This window comes from Miscanthus floridulus, chromosome 2 (assembly GCF_019320115.1).
Source record: "Miscanthus floridulus cultivar M001 chromosome 2, ASM1932011v1, whole genome shotgun sequence".
Taxonomy (NCBI): domain Eukaryota; kingdom Viridiplantae; phylum Streptophyta; class Magnoliopsida; order Poales; family Poaceae; genus Miscanthus; species Miscanthus floridulus.
This window is the reverse complement of record NC_089581.1, coordinates 33239697-33257418: the sequence shown is the minus strand read 5'-3', so window position 1 is coordinate 33257418 and position 17722 is coordinate 33239697. Positions and strand designations below refer to the sequence as shown.

Below are 17722 nucleotides of genomic sequence, written 5' to 3'. Positions count from 1 at the left end.
CCAAATATGATTCTTTCTTGTCCATCTACTTCTTTATCTAGTGAGGTGAACATACGAGGATCACCGGTCATATGTTATGTGCAACCACTATCAATAACCCAATGACTTTCATCGGTCTTGTAGTTCACCTACACACAAGAGATTAAGCTTTAGAAACCCAAACTTGTTGAGGGCCCTTCACCTTCTCAACAAGTGACTTTGCAACCCAAATTTTCTTAGGCATATTCTTGTTGGGAGGACCTAAGAACATCACTTTCATCTTTCCACTAGAATCATTTTTAAGCATGTAATGAGCATTGAAAGCAAAGGGTCTAGCATGCTTGGGCAAGGGTTGTGGTGGTGGAGTTTGGCACTCATGAGCAAAGTGGTCTTATTGTCCACACTCAAAGCATCTCTTTGGCTTTGGCTTTGATTGTTGTTGTTGAGCTTGAGCCTTCTTCTTTTTGTTTGTCATGTACCCAATGTCACTTCTATCCATCTTCATGATGGTGTTCATTAGAAGCTCACTTTAAAGATACTTACCTCTAGTGAACTTGCTCAATCTAATCTTGAGATGCTCTTTTTCTAACTCGAGCTTCTTGTTCTCTTACTTGAGTGCATCACTACTTTTATCTTCCTTGAGTGCAACATTGTTTCTCTCTTCCTTGAGTTTCTTGTTTTCTTCTTTTAGCTTCTCATTCTCAAGAATCAAGTCACCGTCATGATCAAGAGTTTCTAGTACAATAGTGTTGTGGATTTTAAACTCTTCAAACTCTTTCTTTAGCTTTTCATTATCATGCTTGAGCTTGACATACTCATCATAGTCATTGCACTCAACCACTTGCTTGCCTTTGCCACTAGATCCTTGCTCAATGCTCTCATTAATTAAATCATCACATGATGTAGCTATATCATCTTAACAACATCGTTAGTAGCATCATGTGGCTCATTAGGTAAAAATTCTTAAGCAATAACAAGATTGTTATGATTAATCTTAAGAGTAGTATATTCATCTTTTAGCTTGTTATGGCTAGTGATGAGCTCTTTGTGCACCCACTTAAGTTTATTATGTTTATCTTTAAGCTCTTTCTTAGAAGATTTGAGCTCTTTGAGTTTGGATGACATAGCATCATTTGCTTCTCTAAGCTCAACACTAGCTTTTTTGGCTATCTCATATTTAGCTAAAAGAGAATCATTCTTAATCTCAAGCTTTTCATTTTTAGCTCTAGTCTTTATAATGATCTTAGTATATTTCTTTAGCAATTTAGCAAGATCATCATAGGTAGGTGACTCATATTCATCATCATCGCTATCACTATCACTATCATCATTATGAGCATGATCATCACCACTACTATCATCATCATGTGATACCTTTCATTCACCTTTGGCCATAAGGCATAGGTGTATAGAGAATGATGATGGTGGTGGCGGTAAAGATGATGAGTCAATAGCAATGTCGGCCACCTTCTAGTTGTCACTATCATCATCGGATGATCCACTAGATGAATCAATGTCTGTGAGTCAATCACCGACGATGTAAGCTTTTCCACTCTTCTTCTTTTGTGGAAGTCCTTCCTGCCATCTCTCTTCTTGTATGGCTTATTCTTTTTCTTCTCATCTTCATCTCCATTGCTTGAGTCATCTTTCTTGCCCTTATTTTTGTTCTTGAACTTGTCTTTTTTGGGCTTTATGCATTGGTGAGCTAGATGACCAAGTTCTCCACAATTGTATTAATCCATCTCAGAGATTGACTTCCTTCTAGAATTAGTGAAGAACTTATTCTTCTTGCCATCAAACTTGATGCCACTCTTGTTGAGCTTCTTTAGCATCTTGGCGGTCTTCTTCACCATGAGAGCAAGACTTTTATCATTAACTTCATCATCACTTGAGCTCTCATACTCAAGTCTTACTTTGCCCTTCTCTTGACTAGCTTTGAATGCTAAGCCCTTATCTTTTTTCTTGGTAGAGGATGAGCCATCTTGTGGTATGATGTGCATGTACATCTCATGAGCATTAATCTTTCCCAAGATTTATGTCGGTGTAGCGGTGGAAAGATTACCTTGATATAGCACGGTCACAATATGCCCATATTTGTCAATGGGGAGGACACTCAAGATCTTTCTTACAACATCGGATGGTTGCATTTGAGTGGGTCCAAGCCCATTGACTTCCTCTACAAGAACATTCAAACGTGAATACATTTCATTAGCACATTCCTTAGGAAGCATTTCAAAAGAGTTGAGCTTTTTCATGACAAGATGATAGCGTTCCTCATGCTCACTCTTAGTCCCCTCATAGAGCGCACAAACGTCCGACCATAGTGCATGGACGTCTTTGTGGTTCCTCACCCGATTGAACACATCTTTACAAATGCCTCTAAAGATGGTGTTTTGAGCCTTTGCATTCCACTTCTCGTAATTCACCTCATCGCCTTGTAGGTGAGTAGCATCTCGAGGTTTTGGGAAGCCTTGTAAGGCAGCTCTAAGTATACCAACATCTAGAGCTTCTAGATATGCCTCAATGTGAATTTTCTAATAAGGAAAGTCATCTCCCTCAAAAATAGGAGGAGGTCCATCCCCGTGAGACATCTTGCTCTAGGTAGTTAAGCCTAAATACGTGAGCATGAGGCTCCGATACCAATTGAAAGGATCAAGATGCCCAAGAGGGGGGGTGAATTGGGCTAATTTTAAAATTCTTTGCAACAATTAACTCCTATGGTTAGCCCAATTAACCCCTTGTGCCTAGAAAGTGTTTCTAATTGTTCTACCGTACAAAAGACTTGCAACCTAAGTTCTAATCCTACTCTAGCATGATAATTCTAAGAATGTAAAGACATGAATTGAATTGCTTAAAGTAAATGCTCAAAGTAAATAGAGAGGGAGGAACGCGGCGATGTTTTGCTGAGGTATCGGAGAGTCGTCACTCCCCACTAGTCCTCGTTGGAGCACCCGCGTAAGGGTGTAGCTCCCCCTTAATCCGCGCAAGGATCAAGTGCTCTCTACGGGTTGATTCTTTGATACTCCATCGCAGTGAATCACCCACAACCGCTCATAACTTGAGTTGGGTCACCCACAAGCTCCGCCGGGTGATCACCAAGCTCCTAATCACCACCAAGCCGTCTAGGTGATGGCGATCACCAAGAGTAATAAGCACGAACTCTCACTTGACCACGATAAGCCTAATGAGAAGGTGGATGCACACTTTACTACTCTTGATCTTCACTAATGAGGTCTCTCTTTGGGATTCTTAAATCTTAATCACCTCACTAGAACCTTGCTCTTCTTGGCACTCACAAACGTGTTTCTCAGCTGTTGGAATGAGTAAAAGTACCCCCACACACGAGTGGAGGTTGTATTTATAATACCAGCTGAAAACGAACCGTTATGTGCCTCTACGGGGTGACCGGACGCTCTGGTCATATTGACCGGACGCACCGGTCAGTATAACCCGAACTTCAGTGGTTAAGAGTTGACCGGACGCTGGCAACGTCCGATCAGCACTGACCGGACGCGTATGGTCACGTTTTCTCCTCACTGGAACCTTACTGATGTCGACCAGACGCTGGACCTCCAGAGTCCGGTAACTTGCTGAGCAGCGTCCGGTCAGTAACCGGAACCTGATCAGCGTCTGGTCAGCATTGACCGGACGCGTCTAATCAGGATTCTTCCTCTCTGGGACCTTACTGGAGTTGACCGGACGCTGGCCTTCAGCGTCCGGTGCCATGGCCTCGCAGTGTCCGATCATTTCCAGATGATTTCACCTTGGTCAAATGAACTGACCGGACTCTGAGCCAGCGTCCGATCACACCGGAGCCAACGTCCGGTCAGTATTTGACCCTCTATTCACTTCCAACTCTCGAACATTTATGAATAAAGTTTGCTCCAATAGATCAAAGGGCTGTTAATCCCTGTTATGGAGCTACCTAGTGCTAGTTTTAACAAGTGTGCACCACACCTAACTCACTAGACTCACCTAAGTCAAGCTACCCGTTAATACCCCCTTAATAGTACGGCCAAAGGAAAAACAAAGTCCTAAACTACTCTAAGTGCCTCTCCAACTCCAATCGACACTTAAAACTAGTCCATCATTAACCTTGTCGTCCATACTTTAAAAACTGAAACGATTTCTATCGTAGGGGCATGACAACCTTGATTGCGCAATCGATCTCCATTACCGTGACCTAACTTAATTGTTTCTGCAAAACACACGTTAGTCACGGTAATCACGTATTGTCATTAATCACCGAAACCCAACTAGGAGCATGGATGCTTTCACATTTGTTTGGTATTGTAGGCGTTGATATAATGTTTCTATGAATTATATAAGTTTGGCTTAGTAAAATGCTAACGACTTATAATTTCGAATAGATTGGTAAAAGGCTAAGTGAAATATTTGTTGCACAACGAATCGTAGTGTCTTAACATATTCATAAAAAAGAACACAAATAATTATGTTTTTCTGTCTTTGACATTTTAGAGCCCAGACATCAACTATACATAACCTCTCCATATTTGTCTGACTTAGGCAAAAAAAAAAAAAACTTTCTCCAGCCAAATAAGCCCAATATAGCAATCATATGATTGATTGATTTCTTATGAGATGATTTTGCGATCCTACGACTAGATGTAAGATTGTAGCTGGGTAGAATTTGTGATGACCATTTCACAAGAATTTAACTATTGTAATCTCACAGGAAACTGCAACTTTTAGAAAACAAGAATTGAATATAGGCTCACTTAGTCACTTCTATCATCCACGCTGGATGCCCTCGAATTCTAGCATTTAAAAGGTGGTGTTTTACCACACCACCCATGATTTCATATCATATATGCCAGTGCTCAAATAAACACGCGTAATAATAGACCTCCGGTGCTTGTACAGTTGTACCTTTTACTACCGTCGAAGTCAACCATTTTTCATGCCTCCGTAAGAAAAACGCGGTCCAATGGATCAGCACACCGAGATAAAAACAGGAATGTCCAAGGAATCCTACGTGGCTACGTCGCTCTCCTGTGCCAACTGCCAAGAAAGGTGATCGCCGACGAATACTCAATTACTCACATGGCCATCAATACTCCGAATCACACTCCCCGATTAAATTCCCCGTCGCCGTCCGCCGCCGCCGCTGCCGCTGCCGCCGTGACCGAACTCGCTCGCACGCCCACCGGCCACCGGCAACTCCAAGCCAAGCCGCCAGCAACAAGAAAAAGAAAAGAAAAAGGCTCCAACCTCCTTCGACGCGAGCGAACAACTGCGCGCCGCCGAAAGTGACCGGGCCCCCGCCTGCCCACATGCGCGCACGGGAATCCTCTCGTCCGCGCGGGCTCGGCTCGCTCACGGGCTCACCTGGCAGGCGGATCGAGCCGCCCGCGCCTGCGTCCCGTCGCTTTCCATGATCGACGCCGCCGCCGTAAGGCCGAGATACCGAGGGAATTTACCCCAATGGCGGGGAGTTTCGGCGTCAGGCGACGGGGGAACGACTGAACGAGGGAAACGGAGGAGAAAAAAAAAATCTCGGGGCCGGGTAGGGGCGTGGCGCGCGCTGGGATTGGTCGGCGCCAGCTCGGCCACTAGCGGGGGGCAACGTGGTGGTGGTTCCCGTCCTTCTCCTCCCCTTCCCTCCCCCACCGGGCCCCAGTCCCCTTCGCCCTGCCTGTCTGACCCCCTCGATCTCCTGCTCCCTTTCCCCTCCTCTTCGGCTCCCTCCCTCCCTCCGCTCTCTTCTGTTCTCTACCTGGAGCTGTGATCCTCTTCCTGAATCCTGAGGCCCGGGCGTTGGATGGGATACGTGGTTGGCTCCGCGCCATCTCCTGCGGTGGCGATGAGCTCCGGCTGCTGCTGCTGCTTATGAGGTATGATGCTTGCGAGACCTGTCCATGGTTGCTTGCTTCGCTTTGCTTAGAGATGCTCTTGCCTGGGCAACCAGTTGCGCGGAAACTCAAGCACCTAGGATAGGATTGGTGGAATTCGAGCAGTTCTTACAAGTTTCCAAGCTATGTGATTAAAGTGATTTTTCAAAAGCATCTTTTCCACGTAGAGATAATGTTTTGTCAGTTCATGAGTTGTCAGTTTCTACTGAAGGGAGACCCACCACGTGCCATGCTCGCTGAAATTCTGTGTTCAAGACCACGCTTTTTTATTTGTATTATATGTATAATATATTTGAAGTTACTTTCATGGTAATGATTCAGTTGAGGTAATCTGGCACGAGGGTTAATTCCAGTGGAAATCCAACAGAAGTGAATCTTGTTGGGATCAAGTCTGTATTTCCTTTCAGTGAGCGTTTATTTTCAGTCCATCGTGTATAACAACCTTTTCAACTTGTTTCAGATCTTGCTGAATGAATTTTGTGGTTTTTGAGCCGTCCTGGTAAACCTTGGCATGGCCGGTACAGAGACAAGCGCAGGGAACACCCAGAGGTGTGCTTATCTCATCTTTACCGTGAAACATGCCTTTTCTTTTGTTCTAGTTCTAATGTCTAATGGAAGGCTATTCAGTGTTTTTCAAAAAAAAAAAAAAAACTAAACACTGGTAACTGTGCTACTTCAAGATTCTTATAAAAAATATATTTTGCAATTTGGTTGTCAGAAATCTTGGAAGCACTACTATATAGACATTCTAGTTTAAATTGTGAGTGCTGGTAGCCTTATCTTGTCTTTCTGTTTAGGGGGAATACCCTTCCAAATGGTGACATCTATGTTGGCAACTTTGCTGGTTTAGTTCCTCATGGATTTGGAAAGTATATGTGGACAGATGGAACTCTTTATTATGGCGAGTGGGATACAAGCAAGATGACTGGTAGAGGAGTAATTCAGTGGCCGTCAGGTGCTTCATATGATGGAGATCTCTGTGGAGGTTTCATTGATGGAACAGGCACTTTCAAAGGAGTTGATGGATCTGTTTATAAAGGTGCTTGGAGGATGAACAAAAAACATGGAATGGGCACAATGGTTTATGCCATCGGTGATACTTATGAAGGTTTATGGAACGAGGGCTTGCCAGATGGATTTGGTAAATATACATGGGTTGATGGCAACATCTACATTGGAGGCTGGAAATCTGGTAAAATGAATGGCAGAGGAGTGATGCAATGGACAAATGGCGATACTCTTGACTGTAATTGGCTTAATGGACTGGCTCATGGAAAAGGTTTTTGTAAATATGCATCAGGAGCATGTTACATTGGTACATGGGACAGGGGACTCAAGGATGGACATGGTATGTTTTATCAACAAGGAAGTAAAATGCCTTGTAACCTTGAAGTGTCTGAGTGTGTATCAGATCACGATATTTCAAGTTCTTCGAGCTCTGGTAATGAAAATATCAATAGTGGCTTATTATTTTTATTCCAAAAACTTTGCAACACATGGAGACTATGCAGCCTTTTCCATTGGCCCAGACGTATTTCAAATGGCACCACACCAGTTTTTTATGATAATTCTGGAAACAATTTGTCACAAGATTCATCTACTGAGCCCTTGGCAACTGATAATTGTGTCCAAGATAGTGGAGTTGATAAAGTATTGGTCTATGAAAGAGAATATGTACAAGGAGTACTTATCTCGGAAAAGCCAAAATGCCATGATTCCGGAATGCTGGATAGCGGTAAAACACAGGAGCATACCTGGCAAAAGCAAGCTGGAGGTCCCATGGAGACTATTTTCAAAGGCCACAGGAGCTATTACCTAATGCTTAATTTGCAACTTGGCATTAGGTAAGTGCTTAATTGTATTGATGTCTTCCATTATATGTCATCTTAATTCATTTTTGTCAAGAATAGATTCTTGTAGTTGTTTTCTTTTTCTGTATCATTACATTTGTACTGTGTATCTATTTAGGAAGTTGTACTCTCCACACACATATGCTACATCTGAAAGAAGCATATGCATAGATTTCAGACACAGAACTCACATTATTTATGAGCAAAGTATTACTTATGTAAGAATTATTAGCAGTGGGTAGTGAAAATTTTGATTAACCTATTCATAAAAAAGTTGTTTTGAAACCTCCCATTATTTGAATGACAAGTGAAAGAGTCTCTTTTCAAGAATAATTTTTATATGCTAAAACTATGATTTCTTTCTTTAGGATGAAAATTTGTGATGTTCGATATCATGTGCCACTATCTACATACAGAAATAGTTGCCATGGCATATTTGTGACGCTGCCTGTACTAATTGTACTCCAAACTCTTAGGGCATGTACGCGGTTCCAGATCTAAAAAGGCCATGTAGGAAGTCTCCAGTAGTATACCCAAGCTTAGCAAAATTTGGTGAATCCGTAGCTCCTCTCAAAAAGTGAGCGATCATTCCCATACTAAATCAAGTAATAGGTTTCCTCACAACAACACTCAGCCCCATTTATCATGTGCCCAGCATGACACAGGTGCTACTTTTGCTTTGCTTATTCTCTTGGAGCTAAATCCTGGATTGCTTTTTATTAGAATATGAATAGCCTAGAATTTGTGGAGTCTAGAATGAAGAGTCTTAGTAGTGGAAGAGTCTAGAGTGAACAGTCTTAGTAGTGGAAGAGTCATGTAACTCCTTTATAAACTCTTGATCAATGAATGAAACAGTGGGGAGAATTCCACTTACATGGTATCAGCTAGGAACCATTCCTCTCCCTAACCCTTCCTCTCCACTCGTCACCCTCTCCTCTCCATTGTCAGTGCCCATGGCCGATGATGATACTCAGGCTACTTCAGTATGCCGACATATTTACTAAGGGATTACCAACTGCTGTCTTCCTCAACTTTCGATCCAGTCTCTATGTTCGATCATCTCCCAGTTGAGACTGCGGGAGGGTATTAGAATATGAATAGCCTAGAATTTGTGGAGTCTAGAATGAAGAGTCTTAGTAGTGGAAGAGTCTAGAATGAAGAGTCTTAGTAGTGGAAGAGTCATGTAACTCCTTTATAAACTCTTGATCAATGAATGGAACAGTGGGGAGAATTCCACTTACACTTTGGAATTAGAAACTTTTCTTTCCCCACCAAACCAATTCTGCCTGCAATGGTATGTGTCATGGTTTTGAGAGACTAATGATCGTTAGCTCCTCTTTGGGGCATAGGTTGCACACACCCTTATATCTCCTAAATTTACTATATTGTTTGTTTGTCCCTGTGATATCTCGAAGCTGTTTTGTTTTGGGTGCAACGAAACTCGGCAACGATGACACGCCGTGTTCACTTCTTGGGAGGTCAGGGCTTGTTGCAAGTATGTGGCGGCGTGTCAGGGTCCCTGGCTGATGTTCACCGTGGGAAGTCGGAGCTGCTTATTGCTGCTTGTGGTAAGCTCGGCAACGATGACGTGTGGTGGGCTCCATCAGGTGTGTTAGGTCCTTGGCTGATGTTCAGCGTGGGAAGCCGGAGCTGCTTACTGGTGTTTGTGGTAAACTCGGCAATGATGACGTGTGGTGGGCTTCATCGGGTGTCATTGTTGTGTAAGTGGGTTGCCTAGGGATTGTCGTCTGGGCTGTCATGGTGGGGTTTTTGCCGGTTTTCCATCTGATAAACCGTGTGTCTGTATGATTTTCAGGCCTGGTTTCCCTTATAAACCAGGTCAATTCCATTCTACTTAATTGAAAGGCAGAGCTCTTGCCATTGCGTTAAAAAAAATCTATTTAGGGAATTGTATAACTATACTAAATTCAAACATGGTATACCTCAGTAAATTAATCTAGTCAATGTCCACACTTCGGTAACTAGTTCCCTGTTGCTATTCAGCTATGTGCAGTCCTTTCTAACCACCCCGTGATATTGCTATCCAGGTATACGGTAGGTAAAATCACCCCTGTGCCTTTGCGTGAAGTCCGTTCAAATGATTTTGGACCTCGAGCACGGATAAGAATGTACTTCCCTACTGAAGGCTCGCAGTATATGCCTCCACACCACTCTGTCAATTTCTTTTGGAAGGATTATTGCCCTATGGTATTCCGGTATGTCTCTTTCCTGATTGCTAATTGTATAAGAATTTAGCATTTTCATACTCCTCTGTTGTTTTTTTTCTCGAATGCATATTGTTCTGTTAGTGCTGAATGTGATTCTTTTTTTTTTTGTGGGGGGGTGGGGAGGGGGGGGGGGGGGGGGGGGGGGGTAGTGTTGATTGTTGATTGTGATATTAAAACTATGGTTCATCTATGTCTAATTATGTTGGTCTATTATGATTCACCTGTCTAATTAACTATAGAAGATATCAAGTATCAACTGAACGAATGCGATGTGGCTGATTTGTTTAACAAAAGAGTAGCTAATGTGATGGTTAGATTCCCTATGTTTTTACTTGCAGAAGAATAAATTAGAAACTAGCAAGAATCTTATGATTACCTCTGAATCAGTTTGTCTGATTTAGAATGAGTCTGCCATAACCATAATAGCATCGCTCAAAGCCTCAACTTGATTTTTTTCCCAGAAAGTTATGTTTCTCTGTTTTTACTATGTTTTCCTATTTAAATATTGTTTAATTGGTTATAGCTCAACAGTTAATAAGAGATCATACATATTATAGAGGAATTCACACTGGCTTGGATTTTTCTACAGATTCTTCAATTCATCTTTTTGTTGTAGCTAATTGACTCATTGATTTCAGGAATCTTCGAGAAATGTTCCACATTGATGCTGCAGATTACATGATGTCCATATGTGGTGATGACAGTCTGAAAGAGCTTTCTTCACCCGGGAAAAGTGGCAGTATTTTCTATCTTTCACAGGATGAACGTTTTGTCATAAAAACCTTGAGAAAAGCTGAGCTGAAGGTATCGCCTCGAAGGCTTTCTATGAGAGTGTGCTGTGTTTTACTTGTTCTTTTTTTTAAGCAATGTTTTACTTGTTCTTAGTCTGTGGATGAGTTGTTGATATATTTACAGCCAGGAAAAATTTGTTGCACATAAGATTTATGGTCCTAATATTAGTTAACTTAACATTCATATGGAAAAAAAAATCATAGGATAAGAATAATTTACACCGTTGTTGAGTGATAAGTTATGCCTACTGCAGATTGGTTTGATGTAATACATGCTGCAGATACTGTTGAAGATGCTTCCAAAATATTACAGTCATGTCAGAGCTTATGATAATACGCTCATTACAAAATTTTTTGGCGTGCACAGGATTACTCTGAAAGGCGGCAGAAAGGTGCACAATCACTTTCTTGTTGCATTATTCTTATTTAGTCTGTAAATGCATGTCATATGTGATAGTTTTTTATGGTTTTATACAGGTTCGCTTTGTTGTGATGGGAAATATGTTCTGCACTGAGCTGCGAATTCATCGTAAGTATGACTTGAAGGGTTCTACACAAGGCCGATCAACAAAAAAGCAAAATATAAATGAGAACACAACTCTGAAGGACCTTGACCTTTCATATGTTTTTCATGTGGATAAACCATGGCGGGACGCACTTTTCAGGTAAGCTGATGATCAACTGCTCCCTTTGTTTTTCTAAACACCTTTTTCTGGTAGTATATACTTGTATTTCTACTAGTCTTCAGTGTCTGACCCTTTTTTACAGAAAGTATCTGACATTATTTATGAAGTCACAAGTACTCTCACAATAAAAAATACAATAAAGTAAAAATAATAATAAATACAAACTGTAGAAAGTAATATACTTATGATAGATTTCTACTTTAGGCCAAGATCAGTGCCTATCAAATGTTTTATACTCTCATATGGTTTGATAAGTGGTGGCTTCTAAACGTTTCTGCGGACCATTTTCAGGCAAATATCACTTGATTGTATGTTCTTGGAATCCCAGTCTATCATCGATTATAGCATGCTCTTGGGGATCCATTTTAGAGCTCCCTATAACCTGAAGACATCTTCATCACAACAGAGCAGTCTTGAAAGATGCGGAATTCCAGGTATAGTATTCATTGTAATTGTAACATTGCATGAACACAACCTTAAGCTGTTTTTTTTGTACTTTTCTCTTATAACTGAACAAATCATGACAAAACACTATTGCTATGACCATGATATCCTTTTAAAAAACAAAAGGACCACCTTAAGTATCAGTGCTATTCACACTACTAAAAATCTTGATACTTTGAAAATGGTATCACAGCCAACTTACGCAGCTGATCCAAAAATGGCAAAAAAAAAAGGGTCACAACAAAAATATAGGTAATGTAAGAGTGAAATATAGAGCAGAATTGCCAACGAAAACTGGTTTACCCAAGCGCTGTAAACAAATTTTCCCTTCTATTTATGCTATGTTCCTTTACATTCTATGTTGTGTGTTCTATTCTATCAGCAATGGGCATTGAATAACTGGTTGCTTACCTTCAGCTTTTGACTGTGTTACCTAGTAATAAACTGCTGCTTTTTGCCTTGACCAGATAGTGAACTGTTGCAATATGAGGAAAAAAGTTCCTGGAAGGGATTTTTGCTTGTTGCTCATGAGCCAGGCACTACAGTTGGTGGTTCCCACATAAGAGGAAGCATGGTTAGAGCATCGGAAGCTGGTTCTGAAGAAGTTGATCTTGTTTTGCCAGGCACCGGACGGTACATTTTCTTCAGTTTTGCCAAAACATTTGATGTTCCAGCTTCACACTAGATGCTGCAATGCAGTACTAGAACACGTACTATATTAATTAGGGAGTCTCCTGGGGTTTACTGGCGAGGGGAGAAACTTTCCACTAGCCAGCCGGAACTCAGACCGTCTGTTAACTCTAAAATGTAATGGCTGATTTAAATGAAAAACATGGTCAAATACTTGGGTAGCTATTAGCCCTAAGGAAGATGAATTCTGCATTCTTGCGCCTTACACAAGATGAATTATGTTGCTGATTCATGTGTACGTATTCTGTATCGTGCTTTCAGGTTTCGTGTGCAGTTAGGGGTGAATATGCCAGCTCGAGCTCGGAAAGTGCACGAGGACATGAACACGGAACTTGAAAACCCAAATACCATTGAGGAGTACGATGTTGTTCTTTACCTTGGTATTATAGACATATTACAGGAGTACAATATGTCAAAAAGGGTCGAGCATGCAGTCAAATCACTCAAGTTCGATCCCCTTTCAATATCAGCTGTTGATCCGAATTCGTATTCAAAACGATTTGTAAAATTCCTTGAGAGTGTTTTCCCTGAACAAGACTGAGTAGGCAGCCTGTTCGCTAGTTGGTTTCTAGGCTGATAAGCCCGACTGGTGCTGGTTTGTTGTGAGAGGAAAATAATGTACCACGGCTAATAAGTCCTGGCTGAAACCAACAAGCGAACAGGCTTAAATAATACATAGTAGCACTTCTGCCCTCATTTTTCTTGTAAAAAGTTAACATGTTCTCAGTTATTCACGACGGCTTCTATGCACCTGTTATTTGTTACACTCTTCATTTCAAATTACAAATTATATGATGTTTTGGTCTTTCTAGATATATATAGTTTTTGCTTTGCATTTAGATATACGCTAATCTCGATACATAGTAAAAGCAATGTTTCTTAAAGTAAAAAAAGCCAAAATGTCTTGTACGGAGTAATTTGGAACAGAGAGAGCGAGTATTAACCTGGGATGTCATGTTCATTTTGTTGGCTTTGCTGGTTGTCAAGCGGTGGTCCACCTATGCAAGGTAAAACATTGCAAATTGATTGCACATAATTTTAGAAGGGTACCCATTTTAGAATGGCCATAAATGCGGTGTCTCAGTTACCACGATGACTGTACGACGCATACTCTCAAATGGCGCCTAAATAACAGTGAATAATACGGAGTAAGAGTTTACGATCGATGACCACACATCCAGCATTCATGATCATGTACGACGCATACTCTCAAATGGCGCCTAAATAAACAGCGAATAATAAGAGTTTACGATCGATGTGGATTCAACAGATAGATAGAGTTTACGGATGATGGTAGATTCAACGGAAAAGAATAAGACAGGTTAGATGAGGGTTAGTGTTCGGAGAAGATTTAATAGTGCCAGGGCTTAGGACCTATTTGGCCAGACTCCTTCTGGCTCCGCCTACAGTACCGAAGGAGTAAGAAGTCGGAACCGAACGAGCTATAAATCATGGCTTGTCTGGCTCCACGTTTATTTGGCGATAAGAGAGAAACACGGCTCTTACCGACAAGTGGTGTGTGAGGCGGGTGCTAACATAAATAGATCCAGCATTCCAGCAGTGATTGGGTGCAGTCGGTGCGGGGGCGAGTTTTGCATTCGCACACAAGGGTGAAGAACGACAGATGATTCACGAGAGGAAACGTGCATCTGCGCTAGAACAGTGGCAGCAGCACGGCGTAGCTGGCAATAAACGTCTGACGCCACCAACGACCAAATCAAGGTAGCAAGTATAGTATGTTTACAACAATTATAAGATAATAATCGAAAATTGTATGATCTCAACATAAAAAAGCCAAAACAGAGCCTGACCAGTGGGGAACGTCTACCAAAAATACACGTACGAGCAGTTCCCAACAAGACGGCAACTAAGCATACGGAATGGTACGCCTATGTTTAGCTTGTGTGAACAAAGAATCCTATTGTGCTTCCTCGGGTGCAGGCTCACCGCCTTCAATAGTGGCTTCTTCGGACGGCTTGGATGGGTCCTCATTGATTCCATCGTTGATGCCCAGAACTTCATCCATCAGCTCGTCTTCCGCAGCCATGTCCTCTGCATCTTCGTCGTCGTCATTGCCGCCCTCCTCAGAAACTCGCCGAGTCTTCGGACCATGCTCTGCCCTGTGTGTGTCCAGCTCCTTGTCCATTTCTTGCATGTTAGCAGGCCCATTAGCCTTCCGAGCACTCCGCGCATTCTGGATCCTCTCCAACTGCCTCTCCACATTTGAGAGATATTGCTCCTCAACTTGCTTTTGGAACTGAGTCAGCTCAGCCCTGCGCATAGACTTCCATTCTTCAAATGCCTGTAATGTTTTTCACAAGTTAGATTCATCAACAAAAACAATGGTTCATGAAACAGGAACAAGTACATGAGTATGCACAAGTTATAAGCTCTTGAGTAGGATACTAGGATGTACCATTTCCTTGTTCTGCTCAACAATGGCTGGATCATCAATAATTGGTTTAGTTGGCATGTAGTAAATAGGTGGTTCAGTTTTTGTCCTGCCATACATAAGGGGATAATGAGATTGGAGTCAAACATGCAACAAATATTGTTCATCAGTATACAATGTAAATAGATTACACTAATAGTCATCAAACATCAAGTCTGCATACAATTAGAATGTATCTTCCCTCAATTTAATTGTCAATTGTCAATATGGACACTTTTGGACCAGAAATAAAAATAACCTGCAGAATGCAGAAAATAACAGATCCATCAAACAAGAAAGTAGATTAACTACATAAACATGTGAAACAGCTTAAGTGAAGAAAATGAGGATTCCAATTTTTGGGTCTAAGTCAAAGTGAAGAATGATGCAAAGCAGCAAAGTTACCTTAAGAAATTGGACAGCCTTTTATGATGCCCAGCCCATTGAATGTACAACAGCTCCAACCTCTTTTCTTCTGCCTTAGCAGCTACACGTGCGCGAAGCATCTAACAAAGAGCAACAAGGATTTAATGATTGCAAAGTAAATATCAATTGAAATGTGTAGTTGTAAACAGAACAAGTCATGAACTTACCATATCACGCTTACGCTTCTCTGCAATTTGCTCACGTTCCTGCTGTCGCAGCCTTTCACTTTCTTCACGAACCTTTTGCTCAGCCTAAAACCAATCAATTATTTCAGTATCCATGATATGTTTAAATGGAATTTAGTGATCCAAATAATCTCAATATTTAGTGAGATGCGACAACTTAAAGAAAACACAGATTTCCTTGAAAATACTAAAGATTATCTGACTGTGTGCTCTCTTTGTAGGTACAATCACAATCATTAAAGATCGTTTCCATGATGCATTGTCCTAAGTATACCCAAGTACGGAGCATGCAGAATATCAAGGTCCCATTCTTTAACAAGTTCCTTCTTTGTTATTCCATACCACGAATGAATTTCAACATCAAAATTGGCATTCCTGTTATCCTGTAAGATATTATGTCTTAAATCGTTTTTGCTTCTTCAGAAACAAATGCCAGATGCATTCTGTACAAAATTTCACAAGTAGCTGTGCCCATAGGAATACCAAATCTGTTATCATAGATTATGCACATACAAAAATCACAATACAAAAGCACTTATTAGTTATTACATGGTAGAAGTAGCCCCTACTGAATAACAGTCATTAACTTTGAGATATGAATGGGAAAAGTGAGCAAACCTTTCGCTGAGTCTCTGATCTGCGCAGAAAAGCCTCAGAGTTGGATAACTTTTTATCCTCTTGTTGAAATTTCTGCATTGCAATCATGAGTAGAATAAGATAAACAAAATTATCACAAACAGTGATGTACACATCCAGACAGTTGAGCAAGCAATGGTACTGGCACACCCAACATCCAAAGATAGGCAATCCTGGAAATTGGGCCACCTGTGCTATATAAAATAATGCTAGGCAGCAACATGTCAATGCAAGTTGCTTACATTGGAACAAGTACATATCATTGGCAGCCAAATTTGCAGGAATAAATGTATTATTGCGGGAACAAGAGACTAAATGGATTTAGATTTTGTTAAGTCAATACTCAGCTGATAGGTTTGTTAACGCTGGCCAACAGGCCAAGTTAAAGCCAATGAACTGTTTTTAAGGAATACTAGAGATGGAAATAGAAATGAACTACCACATTAGGTCAATATGTATTCTTGCAGGAGTACAGATTCATCATTATGCACAGAATTACTTCACCTCTAATGTACCGACAAGAAGCTGCCCCAGCATCCTCTTATTCCTTCTCACCAAATTCGGGTCCTCATTCCTGGGAAGCTCCCTTGGAGCTGGCTCTGGCAGCGAATTATAGTCCTATAATCAAACGAAGCAAGGTAAGCTCCACAAAAGCACATATAACCCAATGAATAGCAAAACCACAATAAATCCACACTTTGCTCTAATCAGTACTCACCACCCTCCTTTGCATCCGCAGGTTACCATCCCTTCTGAACCCGCCATTGTTGAAACCCCTCCTGTCACTGCCTTCAGTGACACCTGAAGGCGCATCATGCCCCTCCGCATCCGCATCCTTTGTGCCTTCCTCGTTATTTTCGGCGCCATCCACCTCCATTTGTTAGGTCAAGCAAAGAGACATAATTTTAGGGTTTCGACAAACAGACCATTACAAATTGTGCAAACAAAACCGAGATTAGGGGGGGGGGGGGGGGGGGGGGGGGGGGGGGGGGGACGATACCTTAACTACGGCCGATAGCAGCCGACGCTTCTGCGGAGGCTGATCCCCCGATTCCGCACCCACAGGCTACATCAGAAACATTGGAAGAAGAAAAAAAGTGTTATGGGCACACAAAAAAGATTAAGGAAAACGAAGGAGGCGTGAAGGAAGTGCAGGTGAGAAGCGTACGGGTCTCACGAAGCCGCGAAGCGGGCGGGGCCCCCCAGGTCCAGGACCAGGGCCGGGGGCGCCGCGGCGAAGGCCACGGGGGTCGCGCAGGCGCTCGGTGATCTGCGAGGGGGGGACGAGAAAGGGGGTCAGGGCAGACGGCCCGGGGACTCGAGGCTTCGAGATACGCTGGACAGAGAAAGAGATGTACCTCGCGGTGCTGGCGCTGGAGCTCCTGGAGCTCGCGGCGGATGTCCTCGGCCGTCTTCTCTGTCGCGGCGGCCATCGCCGTCGCCCGTCGGGAGCCGGGAGGGAGGAGGGTTTGGGTTTGGCTGCGCGCGGATTGGCAACCTGGG

General features: G+C 42.2%; 2 protein-coding genes across 2 annotated transcripts; one reads left to right on the top strand and one right to left on the bottom strand.

The window, feature by feature from the left end:
- Nucleotides 1–5109: 5109 nt before the first annotated feature.
- Nucleotides 5110–13237, top strand: LOC136521347 (phosphatidylinositol 4-phosphate 5-kinase 1-like). Its single transcript, XM_066515078.1, has 10 exons — nucleotides 5110–5834; nucleotides 6313–6401; nucleotides 6650–7696; nucleotides 9751–9918; nucleotides 10569–10734; nucleotides 11003–11113; nucleotides 11199–11386; nucleotides 11699–11841; nucleotides 12319–12484; nucleotides 12803–13237. Exons 2-10 carry the CDS (start codon nucleotides 6364–6366, stop codon nucleotides 13080–13082), a joined length of 2307 nt encoding a protein of 768 aa, XP_066371175.1. The 5' UTR covers nucleotides 5110–5834; nucleotides 6313–6363; the 3' UTR covers nucleotides 13083–13237.
- Nucleotides 13238–14166: 929 nt separating this feature from the next.
- LOC136521306 (uncharacterized) lies at nucleotides 14167–17710 on the bottom strand. Its single transcript, XM_066515021.1, has 10 exons — nucleotides 17578–17710; nucleotides 17388–17489; nucleotides 17220–17285; nucleotides 16938–17090; nucleotides 16724–16837; nucleotides 16202–16273; nucleotides 15566–15649; nucleotides 15378–15478; nucleotides 14958–15042; nucleotides 14167–14843 (listed from the first exon to the last, which is right to left on the bottom strand). Exons 1-10 carry the CDS (start codon nucleotides 17650–17652, stop codon nucleotides 14460–14462), a joined length of 1236 nt encoding a protein of 411 aa, XP_066371118.1. The 5' UTR covers nucleotides 17653–17710; the 3' UTR covers nucleotides 14167–14459.
- Between the last annotated feature and the right edge of the window lie 12 nt (nucleotides 17711–17722).

Bases quoted from the DNA above. Each gene is read 5' to 3' on its own strand.
- LOC136521347 (XM_066515078.1), top strand. From the start codon at position 6,364: ATGGCCGGTACAGAGACAAGCGCAGGGAACACCCAGAG. The intron at 6,402-6,649 runs GTGTGCTTATCT...CTTTCTGTTTAG, and splicing joins AGCGCAGGGAACACCCAGAG to GGGGAATACCCTTCCAAATG. The intron at 7,697-9,750 runs GTAAGTGCTTAA...ATTGCTATCCAG, and splicing joins AATTTGCAACTTGGCATTAG to GTATACGGTAGGTAAAATCA.
- LOC136521306 (XM_066515021.1), bottom strand. From the start codon at position 17,652: ATGGCCGCCGCGACAGAGAAGACGGCCGAGGACATCCGCCGCGAGCTC. The intron at 17,286-17,387 runs GTACGCTTCTCA...TTTCTGATGTAG, and splicing joins TTCGCGGCTTCGTGAGACCC to CCTGTGGGTGCGGAATCGGG. The intron at 15,650-16,201 runs GTTTGCTCACTT...GATTGGTTTTAG, and splicing joins GATCAGAGACTCAGCGAAAG to GCTGAGCAAAAGGTTCGTGA.